Source organism: Engraulis encrasicolus, chromosome 11 (assembly GCF_034702125.1).
Source record: "Engraulis encrasicolus isolate BLACKSEA-1 chromosome 11, IST_EnEncr_1.0, whole genome shotgun sequence".
Taxonomy (NCBI): Eukaryota; Metazoa; Chordata; class Actinopteri; order Clupeiformes; family Engraulidae; genus Engraulis; species Engraulis encrasicolus.
Genome location: NC_085867.1, coordinates 18,888,359 through 18,910,163, shown reverse-complemented (window position 1 = coordinate 18,910,163; position 21,805 = coordinate 18,888,359). Strand labels below are relative to the sequence as shown.

At 42.9% G+C, this 21,805-nt stretch overlaps 1 protein-coding gene across 1 annotated transcript; it reads left to right on the top strand.

The window, feature by feature from the left end:
* Nucleotides 1-71: 71 nt before the first annotated feature.
* Nucleotides 72-21,794, top strand: helq (helicase, POLQ like). Its single transcript, XM_063210122.1, has 18 exons — nucleotides 72-534; nucleotides 911-1,571; nucleotides 2,208-2,386; nucleotides 2,699-2,899; nucleotides 3,141-3,213; nucleotides 3,363-3,460; nucleotides 3,571-3,669; nucleotides 3,799-3,944; nucleotides 4,836-5,075; nucleotides 5,675-5,816; nucleotides 6,229-6,333; nucleotides 7,686-7,896; nucleotides 9,762-9,919; nucleotides 10,631-10,729; nucleotides 12,522-12,701; nucleotides 16,538-16,651; nucleotides 20,891-21,025; nucleotides 21,599-21,794. The coding sequence occupies exons 1-18, from the start codon at nucleotides 355-357 to the stop codon at nucleotides 21,686-21,688; spliced, it is 3,111 nt and encodes a 1,036-aa protein (XP_063066192.1). The 5' UTR covers nucleotides 72-354; the 3' UTR covers nucleotides 21,689-21,794.
* Nucleotides 21,795-21,805: the final 11 nt, after the last annotated feature.

The following is a 21,805-nucleotide window of genomic DNA, read 5'->3' as shown; positions in this document are numbered from 1 at the left end:
GAAGATAGTTTCTTACGGGCATTAATAAGAGATGGACACAAAATCGCGTACCTGATTGGCCAGTGTTTTGTTTTCGAATTTGCCAGCTGTGAACTTTGGCTGTGATTATTATTTCTCTGTAAGCAACATGTGTGTTTAGTGTTCAGGTTTAGGGATGATTGTTTTTTTCTTCTTCACGTATTCACTAACTGTTCATTCTTGTTGTGAGTGAAGTAGAAGTCATGATGGCCCATGTTGGGTAACTGTTGGGTAACTGACAACAGTGTGGATAGCCTACCTTCTGTCGATAGCTAGATACGCTGTGCTTGCTTGCTTCCATCATTATAACGCCACATTGCGAGAAAAGTTTTCGTTATGCTTAATGATACCGATATAGTGGTCAAGCGATCGTCAAGAAAGAGGTCGAGGGATGGTTTCAGGAGTAACTTAACACCATCGAGGAAAAAAGCAAGTTCCACTGGTGGACAGTGCCAGCTCATAGCTGCTAAGATAAACGAGTACATTGAAATAACACCTGAAGGCAAGGCACCGGAGGTAAGAGTCTTGACTGAGTTTTTACTTACTTAAGGGAGACCGGAGATCCCATTGTGTTTTTACTTTTCTGTTCTATGTTTGGGAAATAAATGGAATCTTCAGTGGATCATATTATTCAGTTTTGTGTGACTCAGGTTGGCAGGGCCACGAAAGTAGTTGAAATATGCTTTTATTATTGCTGTGTACTACTGTATTTAGAAGTTGCAGTATGTATACTAATAAGCTTGTATTGATTTGTATTATCCTGCTATATTGTTTTGTATATAGTCTTATGACTGAGACACTAGAGATTGCCACAACCAGTGGCCATGATGTACTTTTGTGCTTTCATGTTATGTTTTCTGCATTGGATGCTAAATGCAAACCTTTTTTTCAGTATTGTAGTGACAATGAGGATTTGTTCGGCGGCTACGACAGCATCCTTGGAGACTCCTCCTTCTTGGCCAAGCTCGACGATGCAGAAAAGCACATGGGACAACTCAACGACAACTGTAAAAGGCAAAGCCTTGGCCAAGATCATATGCCAAAACCTGCACCTTCAAAAACAGGCCCACACGGCAATGTGGTGGAAGGCCTCACAGACTCAATCCTAGTTGGCTGCTTGGAAGATGACTCATTTCAAGATCTTCCCAGTTCACAAATAGAATTCCAGCAACAAGTGTGTGGTGTGAACGAGGTTGATCAGTGCCAGTCTGTGGACGGCAGACACACATCCACACCTCTCGTGCAAATGACAAGGGAGGCGGGCACTACAGATGGCATCAACAGTGAAGAGGCGGCGAAGCGCGCACCCAAAGCCAGGAGGAGTATGGCGAATGCCATCAAGATGGCTATGCTTGGGAACGCAGCCACGTCATCCTCCTGTGCAGCAAAAATGGCTCAACAGCAGAAGGACATGGTGGTGACTGAGGAGATAAGCATCGCCGTGCAAACCATTCAGGCGGTTGCCACGGAAACTGACTTGGGACCTTTCTTTGGCCTACCCTCAAAAGTCAAAGACCTCATTGGAAGGCTGAGGGGAATTGATGATTTGTATGGTAAAGAAAAAAAGTTTTAACACAATTGCAATCTTCATTTTTTGTTGTTGTTGTGGGCGTGTTCTGTTGAACAAGGGCCACACAATATATCGGATGAAGATTGCAAAATATGCAATAAATGGTAGTACTAAACTGTATGCAGCACTCTCATTCTTGGCATGCTGGCCAAGCAGATTTGCTCCATTGTCCCTAATCTGCAGTAGGGTGAATGGTGCTTTAGTAGTAGTAGGTGGTGCACCCACAGCTATTGCCACTATTTTATGGATTAAATGATTTTTGTTTTGTTTTCAGTGGATTATCTAGAAGCATATCCATGGCAGTCATTACCAATTACTAATTAATTTAAGGGAATTAGCTGTGGTTGTACCACCTGATGTCAGCCCAAGAAACTAATTGACCCATTAGCAGGAGGACAAATGCCAAAACACAAAGCTGAGAGTCATTATAATAATGCATATTTCAGTAGTTCTACTAATGTATTTCTTGCCATCACCATTTTCACTATGTGATTCCATGTTGCACATCTCCCTTATGTTGTGCTACCCTGATTTTGCGCTTTTCTGTTTTTGCCAGTGTTGAAGTGATTTCATTAAGTTGCATCTCAGACAGTAGACACTTTTGTTTTTGTCTTTCCAGAGTGGCAAAAGACGTGCTTGACTCTGGAGAGTGTGGAGCAGAGGAGGAATCTGATTTACTCCCTGCCTACCAGCGGTGGCAAAACACTTGTGGCAGAGATTCTCATTTTCAAGGAGATCATGTGCAGAAAAAAGGATGCTGTTTTCATCTTGCCATACGTGTCACTAGTGCAGGAAAAGGTGAGTCAAATGAAAAGACATAATTTAAAGCTAAGGCATATGACATGATTATGCAAAATGCCATTTTAAAGACAAATTTATGTTTGTATTATGATGGTTATTATCATCACAAATTGAGCTGGTAAAGCCTTGCATACTCTGTGTTCCTCCATACATTTGTCTTTGTTTATGGGCACTTTCGTTAATTGTTCACACTTGTGTCTTCTCAATGTAATATAATTGTCATTGTTGTTGCTTTTTTGTTATTAACCTGCATATGATAACCTGCTGCATTTTTGGAATTTGCTCTCCATCTCAACTCTCTCTTTAAAGGTGCGAGGCTTGGCTAGTTTTGGTCTTGAGCTGGACTTTCTGGTAGAGGAATATGCCGGCAGCAAAGGCAAGTTTCCTCCCATCAAAAGAAGACACAAAAACTCTTTGTACATCACAACCATTGAGAAAGGCCACAGCTTGGTTAACTCCTTGATCGAGACGTCTCGGCTAGACGGTGTCGGTCTGGTGGTGGTGGACGAGGTAAAATCAAAGGCAGTTGGTTTGTTGTTTTAATTTAAAATTGAACTTTAATTAAGAAGTTCATCTCTTTTGTGGTTTGATTGCTTGATGTGTAATTTACTTTTCTTGACCTCGTTTAACATTCAAAGTTCCGAGTTCTTACTGCTGTGTAAATAATTGATAAAGAATGAGCGGTCACGCTAAATCAACATTTTAATTATTGAGATGCTTATTATTGTAATGTTGTTTTATTCCTTTTAAGCTTCACATGCTTGGAGATGGAAGCAGGGGAGCGGTTCTTGAGATGACTTTGGCTAAAGTTTTGCACGTCAGCCGTAAGTAAATATCACAGAAAATGCACTGTGGCGTTTTGATGTTTAAAGCTAATAAAATAAGATTCCTTACCTTTTGCATTTTAATTGGATTCAGTGGTGTCATCATTACCCACTACAAGTGTATTATTTTCAATTTATTTGTGGCACAGCATCAACTCAAATCATTGGAATGAGTGCGACACTCGGGAACGTTGGCGATCTGCAGGGGTTCCTGAAGGCTGAGAATTATACCAATGACTTCAGGCCTGTAAGTGTTTCAGAGTGGTGTGTTACTGTCTCAGTTTTCATTCATTACATTTTCTTTTTTTCTCTCTTCACTAGTTATTCATCCCCCTTTATTATGTGATGTGTTGTTAGGTCCAGTTAATTGAATATGTGAAGTTGAAAGACTCTATATACGAAGTCGATTCAAGAGAAGAACACTGTCTGAGATTCTCCCGTCTTCTGAACTACAAGGTATGTTTTAGTATTTGCCAAGCTTGTTGAATATCATGACATGCCCAGTTCATAATTCTCCTCGATATATCGGCACAACGTATTATGTGTAGCTTTAGCTGTTCTTATACAGATACTTTGGTTTGACAGTATTCCAACAGCTTGAAGAAAATGGACCCAGACCACATTGTTGCCTTGGTAACTGAAGTGATTCCATCACAGTCCTGTTTGGTCTTCTGCCCTACCAAGAAGAACTGTGAGAACTTGGCTGGGATGATATGCAAATACTTGGCAAGGTGTGTTGACTTGACAGAGGATGTCAAGCAAAAAAAAACGGAATACAGGACAAGATAGAAAAACTTCGATAAATATTGCTTTTTGAATAGTTCAATGAAAACAAAGCATTCAGATTGGGGGGAAGTCAGGCCGTGCAGACATGATCCATTCATGTTCAGTCACTATCGGGTTGATCTGCCATACATTTCCTGCACATATTATATTTTGGGGATTTGTTGCATTACTGCACAGAACAATTGCATAATAAACCACTGCAATGCAAGTCACATAACCTACAACAATCAAACACACATGCTTACACCTGACCTTGCCAAACCCACACAAAAAAAATGTTCAGTTTTAAAATCACTTTCTTTTACTTTGACTTTGATGGACAAGCAAATGTTAAAAGTAGTAAAGATCCCACATCTGATTGGGTCAAAAGTGGAAGTAGGTTAAATTTGGTAATGAATTTGCAGCAATTATGATTTTATGCGTTTGTGCACTATCCCTGTTGAAATTAACTTTTAAAAAAACTAAAAACTAGGGGCAAAGTGGCTCAGTTGGCACCATGCCATAAATTTGGAAACCCGGGTTTGAATCTGACCTGAGGCTATTTCCCAGTCCTTCCCCATTTCTCTCCCCCCCAACTTTCCTGTCACTCTCCCTCTCTATCCTATTCAATAAAGACATACAAATTGACAAAATACATAAATAAATAACAATAGATCAAATGGACAAGGCTCTGTACTGCTATGCTGGGGAACCGGTTTCAATTCCGGGCCGAGGTCATTTCCCAACCCTACCCCACCTCTCCCAACTATTCTGTGTCCACCCCTTCAGCTATCCTGTCATAATAAAGGAAAAAAAGGCCCAAAATGAATAACTCTTGTGTTTCCCCCCCTCTCTAGAGCCTTCCTGCAGCATAAAGAGGCGGAGAAGGCCACTCTGCTGAAGGAGCTGCGGGACTGCGGTAACGGGGCCATCTGTCCCGTCCTGAAGCACACGGTGCCCTACGGCCTGGCCTACCACCACAGCGGCCTGACCAGCGACGAGCGCAGGCTGGTGGAGGAGGCCTACTCAGCCGGGGTGCTCTGCCTGCTCACCTGCACCTCCACGCTGGCCGCCGGCATCAACCTACCTGCGCGCAGGTGAGGCCTGTGTTCTTTTCATAAAAAAAATAAATTGGGCTTTTTTTGCCTTTATTTTTGACAAGATAGTAGAGGAGAGACAGGAAATCCGTGGGGAGAGAGAGACCGGGCAGGACTGGCACTGTTGGTAACAAACATCGTGAGAGCCAGGTTAGACTGGCACATGATCCGGGCTGGACTTGAACCGGCGTCACCGGCGTAGTAACCCTACTGTGAGGGCCGTGAGGCCAGTGTTCTGATGAGGCATCCCACATCTGCAAAGTATACTCCGTATCCTAAGTATAAAGGCAGTTAACATAGCCTTGATCCTAACCTAACCCCCTTGGGGCTCAGCTGTTGCATGTTGTAGTGGGCTGGCTGCGCAGGACAGTTTTTATTATAGGACAAAAGTGCTAGACACCAGCCGCTGTGGTCGGACACTTTTGTCTTCCGTCAAACTGCACGGATGGAGGACTTTCAGTGTTTCCTGCAGAATTTGTAGTTAGTTGAGGTGGTAGGGGGACTAGCAGGCTAATGATTGTGTTGTGGTGTGAAGGCATATTTTGTCCGTGTGTTCTTGCTGTGTATGAAAAGTGACATGTCTCATCACTCTGCATTAGGGTGGTTCTGCGCTCGCCGTACATAGCTGCTGACTTCCTGAAGAGGAGCCAGTACAAGCAGATGGTGGGCCGAGCGGGCCGAGCCGGCATCGACTCCATGGGGGAGAGCATCTTGGTCCTGCAGGACAAGGACAGGCCCATGGTAAGTAAAGAGCCAATCAAGCCAAAGTGAGGAGCCAAAGTGAGGAGCCAAAGCCCATTGTCAACTCCCATTGTCATTATGACACAGCATGGAGCACTCACTGCACACAATAAAAATTGCAATTATGCCTCACCCGTGCAAGGGGGCAAACCCAAACGGCGGCCCAAGGGCTCATACATTGTATGTTCTGGATGGGGCGGCCTTCTTAAATGATTTTCTCTTGGGCCTGGCAAAAGGTGTCAGCAGCCCTGTGTGATGTGCTGCTCAAAATTAGACCTCAACAGAACTTTTCCTGTCAAGTGTGTGAAGGTGCGTAAACTTGGTGAATGTCAGCTAGGCCGCCTACTGTTCTCCTCTGCTGCTAAGCTGAGTGTTCATTTGCTGTTCTCCTGCTGTTCTCCTCTGCTGCTAGGCTGAGAAGCTGCTGTCTGCTCCGATGGAGAAGTGCTACAGCAATCTACTCCACGACGGCGGCAAAGGGCTCCTTAGTCTCATACTGTCTCTCATTGGCCTGAATGTAAGTGTACGCACACACACACACACACACACACACACACACACACACACACACACACACACACACACACACACACACACACACACACACACACACACACACACACACACACACACACACAGAGAGAGAGAGAGTTAAGCCTACAGGGTGTGCAAGTTTTTTTGACAATATTTATGCATATTTTCCCACACCAACCTGTATGAGCATGAAAACCTGTTTGATGTCTGCGTTCCAGGTCATGCTTATTTGCATAATAATAGAGGGTGATGGAAGGAGTCCAACACCCTAAATCAGATGTGCATAATTATTATTAGGCAACTACAGTATGTTCCCTGTGGGGAATAGATCTTACAAACTCTGATGGTGTGTTGGGCTCCTTAGATCACACCCTCTCTATTTCTACAAATATGCATGACCTGGAATGCTGAAATCCAATGGACTTTGATGTTCATAAAGGTTGGTGCTGGAAAATATGCATAAAATGGACGATATGGTCAAAAAAACTTGTTTGGCCTAATAATTCTGCCCACAGTGTGTAGAGTATAAACTAACATGGCTGTGACTGCCAGGCTCTGCACATGCAGTGAGCTACGTAGAACTGAAACACATTTTTATTTGCAAACTTTCAGAGAAGGTTCAACATTGTATAACTGTATGGTGTAAGCGCATGAAATGTGGTTGTCCGTATCCGGATTGCATACATGGCTCTACTGATTGTAGTGCCCATGTCGATTCCGTTCTGAGCTAGTTCCCCGATCCTCCCCTGTCTCTCTCTCTCCCATTACTTTCCTGTCTCCTCCCTCAAACTTTTCTGTCCAATAAAGGCAAGAAAAAAAAATCAATTTGAATCCGTTCTGCCCTCCCGCAGAAGTCCATCTCAGATTACAGCAAGTTTTAATCTCCCCTTCATGTCTTGATAACATGAAAAAGAGGAAGTGAGAGACTAATCTCTCACCAAAAGCACATTTGACGTGTAGCTATTTTGGATAGTTTAACTTGGCGTTTAATGGAAATTGCTGTCCAGTGGGGCATGTGTCTAGTGTCACCTAGTGCAGCTGTATGGTGTAAGCACATGAAATGGGGTTGTCTGTATTAGAATTGCATGTACAGTATGACTCTACTGCTTGTGGATATAGTGAAGTATACACATTTGCCAGAGACAAGACAGTTTCTCCATATTTGCCAGTGTTTTTTTTAACAAGCTTGAATATCAAATAATAAAAGTGTGTGTGTGTGTGTGTGTGTGTGTGTGTGTGTGTGTGTGTGTGTGTGTGTGTGTGTGCGCGTGCGCGTGCGCGTACGCGTGCGCGTGCTGCGCCTGTGTCTCTGTGTGCTATAATTGCCTGTGTCAGGTAGCACAGACTCTGGATCAGTTGAGGGTGTTCCTGTCAGCCACTCTGCTGGGTGTGCAGCAGGCCCACGTCTGTCCTGAGCGCAGCTTAGCGGACATGGCAGCCTGCTCGGTGGAGACGCTCCGGGAGAAAGGCCTCATCACCTTCTCAGCTGAGGACGCTGACAGCTCGCTTCTTCTCATTACCAAGCTGGGACGTGCCAGCTACAAAGGTCAGTTTTTTGCCTCGTCTCAGTTTGTGACATGACAGCATAAAAAGGTATTGCAGTATAGCAAAGGAAATACAACATATTCCACGCTTCGAAAGTAACAATTCAGTGCAACCAGTGCAGGATTAAATCAAAAATAAATTACAAAAGGAAGAAAAATCTGGTGGCACATAATGACTATTTTCTTCAGATTTTTCTTTCTTTTTAGGTGTTGCAGTATTATATCTGGTTAGCCGTATTCCAGCAGCTGGTGGTTTTGTCCGTAGAGTAAATACATTATTCATACATAATGTTGCATGTGAAATGGGGAAAGCCTTTAACAACTTTTTTTTGCTGTTTATCCTGCTTCTGTTTTCATGATGCTGTATACATGACCTAATGAACTGAGTGTCCTAATGCAACCTTGTGAATTCCTTATTGACCTCTGTTGCTAAGTAACATTGTCATAAAGATATTTCACCAAAAAAGAATTGAAATCTTTTAAAGTAAGAACTTGCATATCAATAGTGTTGTTTGCTAACTTTTTAACTTTTCCCCCTCACCAGCCAAAATGTCAAGTAGATGTTAATCTTACTAGCAAAACAAACACTCTCTTATGGGTCAAAGTAGCTAGTAAGTTGGTCTTTTCTACCAGCCAAACTGAATTAAGACCAGCCAATCGGCCAAATGCTGGTGAAATTTTAGAGCCCTGCCGGCAGGGTTTAAGAGGAGATTGAGTTCTTCCTCTCACCTTCAAGCAGTGTTAATTTTGTCATCCATTTTTCAGTTTAGTCTTAGTCTTAGTCTTGTGTCGAAGTCCATTCTTAGTCGCTTTTAGTCTTTCACAAATATTTTTTGTTTTGTCATTATTTAGTCGACTAAAAGTCCTCAACATTTTTGACTAGTTTTAGTCTAAACATTTTAGTCTTTAGTTTAAGTCACAATGCAATAAAACACAGGGCCTTTAGTAATGCACTACGACTTGGTTATTGTCATTCTGGTAATAGCAAATGTATAACACTGTGTCTTAAAAGGACACTATGTAGACTTATGTGCCAATGTCAGGCCTGTCTCTAAATCTAACCTAGCTAAGCTTTTGGTGAGAATGTTTTTAATCCCACTGTGCCAGCAGTCAATAGTGCATACAAATGTGAATATGTCGCTGGTGCTACATATTCGTAAAGGGATTTTTGTTTTGTTTGAGAAGTTTCTCCCCCAATATTCGTTAGGGTCAGTCTGCTAAAAGTCACATTCAGGATTTTCTGACAGTGGGGTGCGAAAGTGGTCCAGAGCATTAATTTACTAATGACTCAAATAAGTATCAGTGGATGGATTCAGCTGTAATTAATCATTTTTTTAATCCCATAGTGTCCCTTTAAATGGTTGATTTCCAATTAACAATTAATGTATGGGTTTTAGTTGTGGTTTTACTAACTTATGTCTGAGCCTCCAAAAAAGTCCACGTATTAGTCACTTTTAGTCTTTCACAAATCATTTTTGTTAGTCAGAATTTAGTCGACTAAAAGTTAGTTCTTAGTCGCTTTTAGTCTTTCACAAATCATTTTTGTTTAGTCATTATTTAGTCGACTAAAAGTCTTCAACATTTTAGTCTCGTTTTAGTCTTTCACAGATCATTTTTGTTAGTCAGAATTTAGTCGATTCAAAAGGTTAGTCGACTAATGTATTTAGTCTTAGTCTAGTCGACAAAATTAACACTGCCTTCAAGCATACATGGGCTGAATGTTCAGCTTCATATTCTGGCTTTTCAAATGCGTTTCAGGCTTGTCACCACATGGGGGCAGTGTGTACCTTTTGTTGCTGCTGCTGCTCCTACAATCCCTGCACACTCCACGTGTTCAGCTGTGTCTTGTTTTTTTTTCCGCCTGCAGGCTCAGTGGATCTGACCTACAGCAGTGTGTTGTACCGAGACCTGTCAAAGGGCCTGGAGGGACTGTTGCTGAACAGCTTCCTGCACTTGGTCTATCTGGTGACCCCCTACGATATGGTCAGCCAATGCAAGCCTGACTGGATGATCTATTTTCGGCAGGTGAGGATTGTAGTGTTCTTGTTAGTCATGTTGGTGGGGGCTGATTGCCAGAATTAGAACACGTGATTATTATCAATGAAGAGACTATACTCTGTGTTTCATGTGCAATATGACATGATAAAAAACCCAAAAAATATGAAGCAACTTGACACTTGACAGCAATTTACACTCGAAACAGTATTATTTTTCTTTCAGGGGACCTTGTGAAGGTTAGTCAAGGATAGAAGGATGCAAGGCGTTCTATTTATCACATGCATAGAATTTCAGAATAAAGCAAAATTAGACTTGTCAGCCTGTGCTGTGCATAAGTGTGTGTGGGGATGGAGGAATGACCCTGGGAGTAGAGTGTTGTGTGTGTGTGTGTGTGTGTGTGTGTGTGTGTGTGTGTGTGTGTGTGTGTGTGTGTGTGTGTGTGTGTGTGTGTGTGTGTGTGTGTGTGTGTGTGTGTGTGTGTGTGTGTGTGCTCATATCAGCCTTATTATCATGTTGTGTCCTGAGATGACTGCATATGCAGTGTACGTACAGTGTATGCAGACAGTTTCTGCAACACTTGACTTTGACCTGACGCTTGACTGACTGACCCTGTGTATTTACATTCACTGTCACACACATACACAATGCACCCCGTTTACTTTACCATTCCATCACCACGTTTGTATGTCTGACCCTGACGGCGTTGTGCAAATTGCTCTGTTGTTGTCCTGAACTCAGTTCACAATGTTGACCGTGTCGGAGCAGAGGATCTGTGCAGTGATTGGCGTGCCCGAGAGCTTCGTGGCGAGGAAGGCTGCCGGACAGACTGTAAAGAAGGTAGGAGGCAGAGATTCTTTAAGTATAGAGAGATATGCCAACATAATAGGTTTCTATGGGCACCTAACATGACCAGGTTCCGGTCTGCCTAACGGTGCGTGTCATAATGCTCCTAGCATTGAATAGAACAGTCCTCAGGTCTGCCTAGGTCTGCCTAAAGGGGGATTTCCCCCCCAATAATAGAACCAGGAAACAATGGGCCAATGGGACCTCTCTCTCTCTCTACTCTCTCTGGTAGGAGGGCTGGGCTTTTTTCTGTTTCCTTGCTGCTTGACGCGATCAAGTTATCGATTCTGGCCCGAGGTCATTTCCCACCCCTTCTCCTCCATCTCGCTTTCCAGCCATTTCCTGTCCAGCTCTTCAGCTGTCATGTCATGACGCCGTAAAAGCAAAAATGCCCCAACTTACTGTAGAGATTTTTTTCTGCTTTCTCGTCACTCGAAGCTAGTTCTCTTTGGACTGCCTCATCTGAATTGGGTTTAGAGGGGAATGGATGGAGGTTTCTCTCTCTCTGTTAATGTCATTAGAATCCATTTTCCCAGGCCCAGGCGGGGCTCAAACGGCTAGGGCACTGACTGTCAGGATTGTACAGGTAGCTGTTAATACCTGCAGGACATTGCTGCCTGTTGCACCTCCTCAGGTGCCCATGGGTCAGCAAGAGAAATAAGACTTGTGACACAAACATTCAACTTTATTGTATCAATAACAGGCAAACATAGGAAATACACATTCATAAACTACTTGATGAATACACACGAGGTGCCTTCCTCAACTACCTGAGCAGGTAGCTGTAGCCTTACGCCAGGAGCAGATGTCATCAGGTGGTGTCCAACCTTCTCTGGGTGTTTCAGCCCTGAACCACAACACCCTCCAGTTGGTGGGCCCGCAGTGAGTGGCCAGCTCACTGCCCATCTGCTCCTGGCTTCCAGCTTTCCTCCTCTCTCTTACACCAACAATTAAGCCGTAGACCCGGGCTCAATGCCAGCCTGAGCTTGTTTCTCGATCCTCCCCTGTCTCTCTCTCTCTCTCTCCCATTACTTTCCTGTCTCCTCTCTCAAACTTTTCTGTCCAATAAAGGCAAGGGGGAAAAAAACGAAATTCAATTTGAATCCATGCTGCCCTCTCACGGAAGTCCATTACACTCAGGCAGATTACAGCGAGTTTTAATCTCCCCTTCATGTCTTGCAAACATGAAAAAGAGGAAGTGAGAGACTAATCTCTCACCAAAAGCACGTTTGACGTGTAGCTATTTTGGATAGTTTAGCTTGTGGTTTAATGGAAATTGCTGTCCGCTGGAGCATGTGTATGTCACCTTGTTGGTACAAGAAAATTACAGTAATTTCCACACCTCTGGGCAGCAAGATGTTTTTTTCCTCTTTCTTTCTTTCTTTCTTTCTTTCTTTCTTTCTTTCTTTCTTTCTTTCTTTCTTTCTTTCACATGATTACACATAAAAACAAAAAAACACCCCCTCCTCTTCAGGATGTGATGGAGAGGATTCATCACCTCTCATATGGACTTGCCTGTATGGCAGATGGTGACAATGACATACAATACATGAGTGTTAAAATGCAATCAGTTCTCTCTCTCTCTCTCTCTCTCTCTCTCTCTCTCTCTCTCTCTCTCTCTCTCTCTCTCTCTCTCTCTCTCTCTCTGTCTCTCTCTCTCTTTCCCTGATAACAGAATTCCTATTGTCCTGGCAATTATTAATCCTTTATTAATCTGATGTGTTTTAATGAGATTAATCGGATGTATTGTCTGATATTTTACCCATCTCCTCTCCTCCTTGGTCAGTCTCAGGCGGTGGACCCGGAGGTGGCGTCCCGGTTGTACCTGGCGCTGGTGCTGCATGCTCTGCTGCGGGAGACGGACCTGTGGGCCGTGGCCGAGCGCTTCCAGCTGACCCGCGGCTTCCTCCAGACCCTGCTCAACTCCTCCTCCGCGTTCTGCTCCTGCGTGCTGCACTTCTCCGAGGTCCAATATTCTCTCCCTCTCTCACACACACACACTCACACACATACACTCGCCGGCCACGTTATTAGATACACCTTTCCAACTGTTCATTGACGCAAATTTCTGATCAGCCAATGGATTTAGGCATGTAGACATGGTCGAGATGATCTGATGCAGTTCAAACCGAGCATTAGAATGGGAAAGAAAGGTTAAATGATTTTGAACATGGGACTGCTGTTGGTTCCAAAAATATACAGTGAGCAGAAGCTCTGTAGGCAAAAATGCCTTGTTGATGCCAGAAGTCATAGGAGAATGGCCAGACTGGTTCCAACTTTCCTGCCATTCCTGTCAGCTGAGAACAGGAAAATGAAGCAACAATTTGCACAGGCTCACCTTAATTGGACACTAGTTTTTAAGTTTTAAAAAAATAGCCACATATTATGTGTAATCAAAGCCTCATTTTCATATACATTCTGAAGATACTATTCACATCTCTGTTTGGTTGGGGGTAAAGACAAGACGAGTGCCAAGATGGAAGAGGTGATGCATACAATGTAGTCATGCCCTTTCCTCTTCTCTTCTCTTCTCTTCTCTTCTCTTCTCTTCTCTTCTCTTCTCTTCTCTTCTCTTCTCTTCTCTTCTCTTCTCTTCTCTTCTCTTCTCTGACTAGCATTTCTGAGCAGATGATGGAAAGGATGGGTATTTACGTTAAGAAGGCACATTGCTGCCTGGACATGTATAGCATAAAATTGCTTATTCATGAAGAGATCTGGGGGTTATCCGGAGAGTTGTCAAGAGGTTTCACTGAGCTTCATAGTGAGACGTGTGCGTGTGCGTGTGCGTGTGCGTGTGCGTGTGCGTGTGCGTGTGTGTGTGTGTGTGTGTGTGTGTGTGTGTGTGTGTGTGTGTGTGTGTGTGTGTGTGTGTGTGTGTGTGTGTGTGATGCGATGCGATGCGATGCGATGCGATGCAAGGAGCCAGGAGGGTTTTTTGAAGAGAATTAGAACTAAGAAAATCTTTGATGTAACCCCAGCAGCCTCTATACGTTGATGCCGACAGGCCTGTGTCGAAAAAAGGCTGACTCGGACAAGAATCTGTATACAGAACACGGATGAGGCCAGACAACATGGTCAGCACAAAACACAGAGACACACAGCCCCCTCCCCCCCCCCTCCCATGTAAAATGGGATCTTGGGAAAGCTATCTGGCTGTTCCTCCTCAAATATTAATGACATGATGGTTGCCGTTATCAGCATTTTTATTCTGGAATGAATTTTCTTTCAGCGTGGTCTTAAGAATTCCATCATATATCATCAAGAAGATAATGGCTGTATCTCAAAGTCAAGGATCCTGGCCTTGCTAGGACGTGAAACGCCCAGTGATTGGATAATCCGCGGAGTTCACCAAAGAGTATACAATCACTGGGCGTTTCACGTCCTAGCGAGGCCAGGATCTTTGACTTTGAGATACAGCCAATCTGACAGCACAGCAGTTAAACCAGGAAGTGAGATGAGGGGTCGAAGGTTAAAGCCTCTGTTTGACGTTCCATTTCCCTGTTGGGCAGAGAGAGATTTGAAAGGTCTGATGTGCAGCATGATCACAAACGGGTGGGAAAGCTGCTGAGCATGTGCTTACTCTGTAAGTCGCTCTGGATAAAAGGGCCTGCTAAATGTTGTGTGAAAAAAACTCAGTAAGGAAAGGATAGGGAATGGAAATCAGTTGTGCTGCTAACTAGCAAGTGGCACTCCGCGTGTTCACAGTGTATGGATTTAATGGAGCGGTTATTTGTGTACAGTGTTCATTGAAAATGTTCATTGAACATTTCAATGGTGTCAAAAGTATAAATAAAAGTACATCCCTGACATAAGTACAACACTATCACATGATATTACATAGCTTTATCATTCACTCCATTGTACAGCACCTAATGAGATACACTGTTGTTACTGAAAAACACTAAAAACCTAACAAGAACTCACAACGAACTTGATCCAACTGGTGCAGAGTCAACTGATCGTAAGAGAAGTGCACAGCTCTACTGGTTACTCATATAAGTTACCTGTGTTGGAAGGAAACCTTTGTCTTTTTTGCTTTTACTTTTGACATCTCCGGTTAATTTAGACCTGCATTCTCTGTTGCCATGCTCCTCATGTAACACAATCCACATAACTGGTGCGTTTGTCCGTGCTCCCAAAGTACACTAGCACATTTCATTAATCATACGGTGTCCATGAGGGTTTTGATACAGTTTGTGCATGTGTGTGCATGTGAAATCGCCTCTTTCATTGAGATGCCTTCCCCTGTGTCAGTCCTTTCGGCCCACTACTCTCTATTACTATGTGGCCACTATTCAAAGACATTATCATTTCAGTCTGCAAAGGACTGCTAAATACCCATGAAATATGACTTTAAGAATACCCTGATTTCCATTCATTTCAATGGTGAGAAACAATGGCATCAACTGTTGCTATGGGGGGACAGTGCTCAGCGGAAAGTTAAATTGATTCTTTTCTTACATAGAGAGGCAAAATGAATATTCAAGATCATCCATTTAAAAGATTGAAGATTTTGCATGAATAACTATACCAGACTGCATAACAATAATGTGGTTGTGTAAAGGCACACTGTGGTGTAGTAGAAGTAGGGGTGGGCGATATGACGATATTATATCGTGAATCGCGATATTGAGTAAAAGATCGTCTCGAATCTGCCAAAGTGGAGAAATCGTATAGATCGTCTTGCAGTGAGGATGTTTATTATCAGTATCAGAGTGACGTTTTCTCACTTGTGTTGTTGTCTTCACTTTATTCTTTACATTATTGTATTCCAATTGTACACTTTATGAGAGTATCATCAGTGTGTTAACATTTTATTGACTGCAAATTACAAATTGCAAGTATATGAAAGTTATTTTTTGTTGTTTTTATTTTTTTGGATGGAAGATCGTGATAAAAAATCAAAATTGTGATTTCATGTTAAAAAATCGTGATACAACATTTTTGCCATATCGCCCACCCCTAAGTAGAAGGCACAAAGTTTGTCATCATTATGTGGGCTTTTAAATGAGCTGCTGTTTCTACACTCTGCTTCAAAAATACTGTTGGTGAACAGTGAAATGGAGGAAGTGAAGAAAAAAAAAACATCAACACAACTTGGACGAGTATGTTGAAAGCTCTGTGCAACATTTCATCTCCCAAATAAGCATGCAAATGCACGCAATGACTTATTAATGTGAATTGAATTATGTTTTTCTGTTTGTTCTGTACATTTTGCAGTGCAAAAAAGGGGGGACGTACATGGCCTGAATAGCAAAAAGCCCACAGAATACAAATGATTAAGAGTTTTTTTTTCTTTTTAGACGCAATGTAGAAGAGTGTGTTTATTTTGTATATTGCCCTTGTACAAAAAAAGCTTTTTTGTCTTGTGTGTGTATTTGAACTGCGAACCCAGCTGTGCTCTCATATGCTTTCTTCTGTTTAAGATCCTTTTTTCTTTTTATATGTCTTTTTTCAGTGTGACACAGGCGGCTATTCTCATATTGTATATTATATTGCCCTTGTACAAAATAAAGCGTGCATGCGTGCGTACTCAAACATTCTTTACTTCCATCTGAAGACAACTGTTCCTATTTTGTATTGCCGCTGCACAAGTCAAGTTTATTTATATTGCACATTTCATACATTTTAGCAACACAGTGTGCTTCACACAGCTGACAAAACAGAAAAAAAGCTTTTTGTCTGTGTGAGTGCGCATGTAGTGTACATGTGTGCGTGCACGTTTGTGTTTTTGAACCGTGAACCCAAGCGAGCTGTGCTCTCATCTGTTCTCTTCTTCTTTTGCTGTGACCTCTGTTTCAGGAGCTGGAGGAGTTCTGGCCGTACAAGGCCCTTCTCCTGGAGCTGACCCGTAGGCTCACCTACTGTGTGCAGGCCGAGCTCATCCCCCTGATGGAAGTGACCGGGGTCATGGAGGTCAGTCAGTCAGAGCTCAAAGTTCAACCTCAATTTTCCCTGTCTGCACCTGTGGCTGCATAATTGTGACTGTGGCCATTTCCATGACAACAATGTTTGTCTCCACATTTGGCATGCAACACTTTTTCTGTGTTCTACGTTCGTTTAGGTGTCATCTTTGAAACTACATTTAAACTCATTTAGATTTTTGGCATTAGTGTGCATTAGTATTGTATTTTGGTATTGAGAATGTCATGTAATGTAAAACATTTAAATTTAGTCCTGATACATGGCATTCATTTATGTTAAACCATTGAGCAGATATCCAAAGCTTTTTCAGAGATAGGGTAAGCCTATAACCACTCAAGATGGACTCGGAGGCATCAATCTGAGATAAAAAAAAAAAGACAGCTTCTTCCTCATTCAAGCTTGTTCGTGTCTGAATGCCAATGAGGCGGAGAGATACTGTGTAATGTGTACAGACTTGGCAGCCAGTGTTGCCAGATGTGTCTGATCAAATCCCACCCAAAAGGTGCTCAAAAACCGGCAAGAGGCGATAAATTCCACCCAATTTCAACAAACTGCATTGATTTCTATGGGCATAAAACTGCAGTAAAAACGCCAAAAGGCCGATTTTTCCCGTTTTTACCGGCAGACGGCTATCCCAAGCAGCCCAAATGGGCGGATGACCACCCAATCTGGCAACACTGTTGGCAGCTGCGTGGCCGGGTAGAAGGCATTCCTTTGGAGGAAAGCCAAATTGAGTTAACCCATAGAAGCTCCTTTAATAGGCAGGAATGGGGATGGAACTGTGGCTGTAGCTGCTGCTTCTGTTGCTTTTGTTCTGAGCACTGACTTACAAGTCAGTGGTTCTGAGTAATGGTGAACTGACTCCTAACCAAAGATTTTCAGTGTGGTAACTAGTGTTGCACCGATACCAATAGCAGTATCGGCCGGGGCCCCGATACCGCACTAAAATGGTGGTATCGGTATCGGCCGATACCAACAAATAGGACACCGATACCATTTACAGATGCTCGTATGACTCTTAAACACAGCCTTGAACTTAGTTATTTTATATCATAGGTATTTAAAAGGTATAACAAGTTCTACTGAAGTAGGCAGCAGCCTGACAAAGCCATAATAGCAATGATGTTACATCCAAGTAGTAGCCTACAGTGCCCTCCATAATTATTGGCACCCCTGGTTGAGATGTGTTAAAAGCCTTAAAATAAATTCAGTGTTTATTGCAGAAGAATACTGTCACACTGAAAATTGTAGGAAAATGTAGCCTTCAACTCAAATGAATTGTAAGAAAATAAAAAAATCCCTGACTGAAAAATAATTATTTTTCATTAAATCACCTGTTCCACAATTATTGGCACCCTTAACAATTCCCAGGAAATGAATATAATTGAAGCATTTCTGTCATTTCTACAGTAGTTTACAAAGTTTACCAGAGTATGTAGGAACATTTAATTAGTAATTCATCACTTCCTGTTTCCCTGGGGTATAAATATGACGTGACACCGAGGACATTTCTCTTATCCACTCTTAAACATGGGAAAGACAAAGGAACACAGCATACAAGTGAGGCAGATGTGCGTCGACCTTCACAGGTCAGGCAGAGGCTACAAGAAGATTGCCACTCAACTGCAGCTGCCCATATCCACTGTGAGATGAATAATTGTGAAGTTCAAAACACTGGAACAGTGGTAAACAAGCCTAGACGAGGACCCAAGTTTCTTTTGCCACCACGCACAGTGAGGAGGATGGTAAGAGAAATCAAAAGATCTCCAAAGCTCACTGTTACAGAATTACAACAAATGGTAGCATCCTGGGGTCACAAAGTCTCCAAATCAACCATCAGGCGCTGTCTACACACCAACAAGCTGTTTGGAAGGCATGCACGGAGAAAACCTTTCCTCACTCACAATCATAAACGCAAATGTCTGGATTTCGCCAAGCGGTATTGGGGCCTCAACTGGGACCGTGTGCTTTGGTCAGATGAGACCAAGATTGAGCTTTTTGGCAACAAACACTCTAAGTGGGTCTGGCGTGCCACGAAAGATGCGCATGCTGAAAAGCACCTCATACCCACTGTGAAGTATGGGGGTGGGTCAGTGATGCTGTGGGGCTGTTTCGCTTCCAAAGGCCCTGGGAACCTTGTTAGAGTGCATGGCATCATGAATGCTTTGAAATACCAGGACATTTTAAATCAAAATCTGTTGCCCTCTGCCCAAAAGCTGAAGATGGGTCGTCACTGGGTCTTTCAGCAAGACAATGACCCTAAACATATGGCCAAATCTACACAGAAATGGTTCACCAGACACAAAATCAAGCTCCTCCCATGGCCATCTCAGTCCCCAGACCTCAACCCCATTGAGAACCTGTGGGGTGAACTGAAGAGGAGAGTACAGAGGAGAGGACCCAGGTCTCTGGATGATTTAGAGAGATTCTGCAAAGAGGAATGGCTAAAGATCCCTCTTTCTGTCTTTTCCCATCTTGTGAAACATTATAGGAGAAGATTAGGTGCTGTTTTGTTGGCAAAAGGGGGTTTTACAAAATATTAACACCAGGGGTGCTAATAATTGTGAAACACATTATTTGATGTCAAATAATTATTTCTTTATGTGGGATTTTTTCCCCACTGAATAAATGCACTTGTATTGAAGGTTGGATTTTTCTCTTTTTTTCCATTAAGGTCCCATATTATTTAGAAAAAAATAATAATAATTGGAAGCTAAAAAACACATCTCAACCAGGGGTGCCAATAATAATGGAGGGCACTGTATATCATTTTTCATATATATACTGTATATACATTTCAAACAGAGTAATATCGGTATGGTATCGGTATCGGCCGATACTGCATAGTCGGGTATCGGGTATCGGTATCGGGGCTAAAAAATGGTATCGGTGCAACACTAGTGGTAACCAAGATTAAGTATAACATGTCTCACTAATGCAGCGGTTCCCCAACTTTTTCATCGGGGACCCCCTTTTGGACTTTGGAACATTTTCGCGACCCCCTACCCACCATTAGCCTGGTTCACACCAGACGGTGTATGTGTAGCTTCGGCGCCCCCTGGCGGAGCAGAGCTACACACACTACCGTCTGGTACACAGCCATAGAGCACGCTCCGTCTCCAACCAGAAAATAGGCTGAGAATTTATTGCTTCGGCACGGCCTCCTCACCAACAAATTCCTTCAAAAACCTTCCTGTTAATCTTTAAAGAGTCGATATAGTCTCTAATCTGTCTTGTGACTCTTCAATGTGAGTTACCGTTGATTTTGAAGCAATACATTCTCAGCCTATTTTCTGGTTGGAGACGGAGCGTGCTCTATGGCTGTGTACCAGACGGTAGTGTGTGTAGCTCTGCTCCGCCAGGGGGCGCCGAAGCTACACATACACCGTCTAGTGTGAACCAGGCTAACCCACCATAGTCTTAGCAATGGATTCCTGTGAATATTAGCGGACTCACTATAAATCTGGCAACATTAATCGAAAAATTGCCTGCAAAAAATCCCTACCTCTGCGACCCAGTCAAGTACGGCAGTGGTGCGCACATCGAAGATGCAGGTGCAGGACAAAGGGTGAGACACTATGAAAATAAAGGTGGAATGTCCACTCACACTGCTCCCGTTTTTCTTTTGCTTCTATTTTCCCAAATGAACGTTTTCGAGCGGCGTGCTCTTCATCAGACTACCTCCGCGACCCCCAGTTTGGGAACCACTGCACTAATGCAACAAAGAAGGATCAAGTCCGACCTCCTAAATTGATGTGACTTTCCATTGAACTCCTTTCATTCTGAACCCTCACCAGTCTCCTAAAAGGGTGTAGCAGACTATCTGGTGTCCCTCCCCAGACCAAGTGGTTAACCCAGATGGGAGAAAAACAGCGATTGGTGTAGACTAAATTCTATCAATCTAAATTAAGAGGTGACCTATAGTAGTACCAATGGCCAATCACCTTTGGTTCTGACCTGGATCACACAGGCATAGGTACTCATGGGACATGTAAGCAAGACTTTACCCCACTTTTGGTGCATTCATGACGGCACATGCAAAAACAGTTTGCGCAGCGTCCATGCAGAATTACAATGCATTGAAATGGCGACGTGTGCATACACAGACTACTTCTGCATGTCCCATCAGTGCCCATTAATTCTGTAAAAAAAACCTCCCTATGAACAGTCTCCCCACTATCTATGTTCCCTGTTCTAAAGTACAGATGGCTTTGTGTATGTCCTTACCAGGCTCGAGCCAAGCAGCTCTTCAGTGCCGGCTACAAGAGCCTGGCCCACCTCGCCAATGCAGAGCCCAGAGATATGGCTCAGGCCATAGAGAACCTCTCAAAGCGTCAGGCCAATCAAATAGTGGCCTCAGCAAAAGTAAGTAAAACATAAAAAGTGTCAGTTCTTTTAATCTGTTATTCTTATGTGATTTAAAAAAAAAAATGAATTGAGCCTCATTGTAGTGGATTTTATAGATAGGGCCCTACCCGCAGCAATCACATATTTGCGCAAGTTATAAGAGGGGGTTCCCAAACTTTACTATGACGAGGCCCCCCATATACTGTAGAGCCCAGCCAAGGCCCCCTGACACCGGCCGTGCCACACTGTTTTTTCTGTGATCCTGTTTTCACAACTACTAGTAGAGTAGTAGAGTGTCATTTATTGATCCCGAGGGAAATTAAGGTGTCAAGTAGCATGCATACATTAATACAGAAGAAGACACAAAGACATCACACACACAACATTGCACATATCCACCATCCTATATAGAGTTGGTGCATTCCTAAACTCATGGAAGTACTACAGAAATCATCACATATATAAACATTCTAATTCTAAAATGATTCACAGTCCACAGTCACAGTCCTCCACCAGTCTACCCTTTTCATATCATGCCCATACAGCAGGCAGTGCATGGACTTGTAGGCTAATTTGTTTGATCTATTTCAGATGTTGCTCCAGGAAAAAGCTGAAGCCTTACAAGAGGAAGTGGATGACTTGCTGACAAAACCCACTGATCTTCCCTCAGTGGGTAGCTAGATGTAAAAATGTAAAAGATTTAAGAGAATATCTGTATTTTATATGGTGTGCCTATTAATGATTAAAAAAAACAACGGAATAAAATGAAAACGGAAGCTGTTGTAATTCTTTCGATTT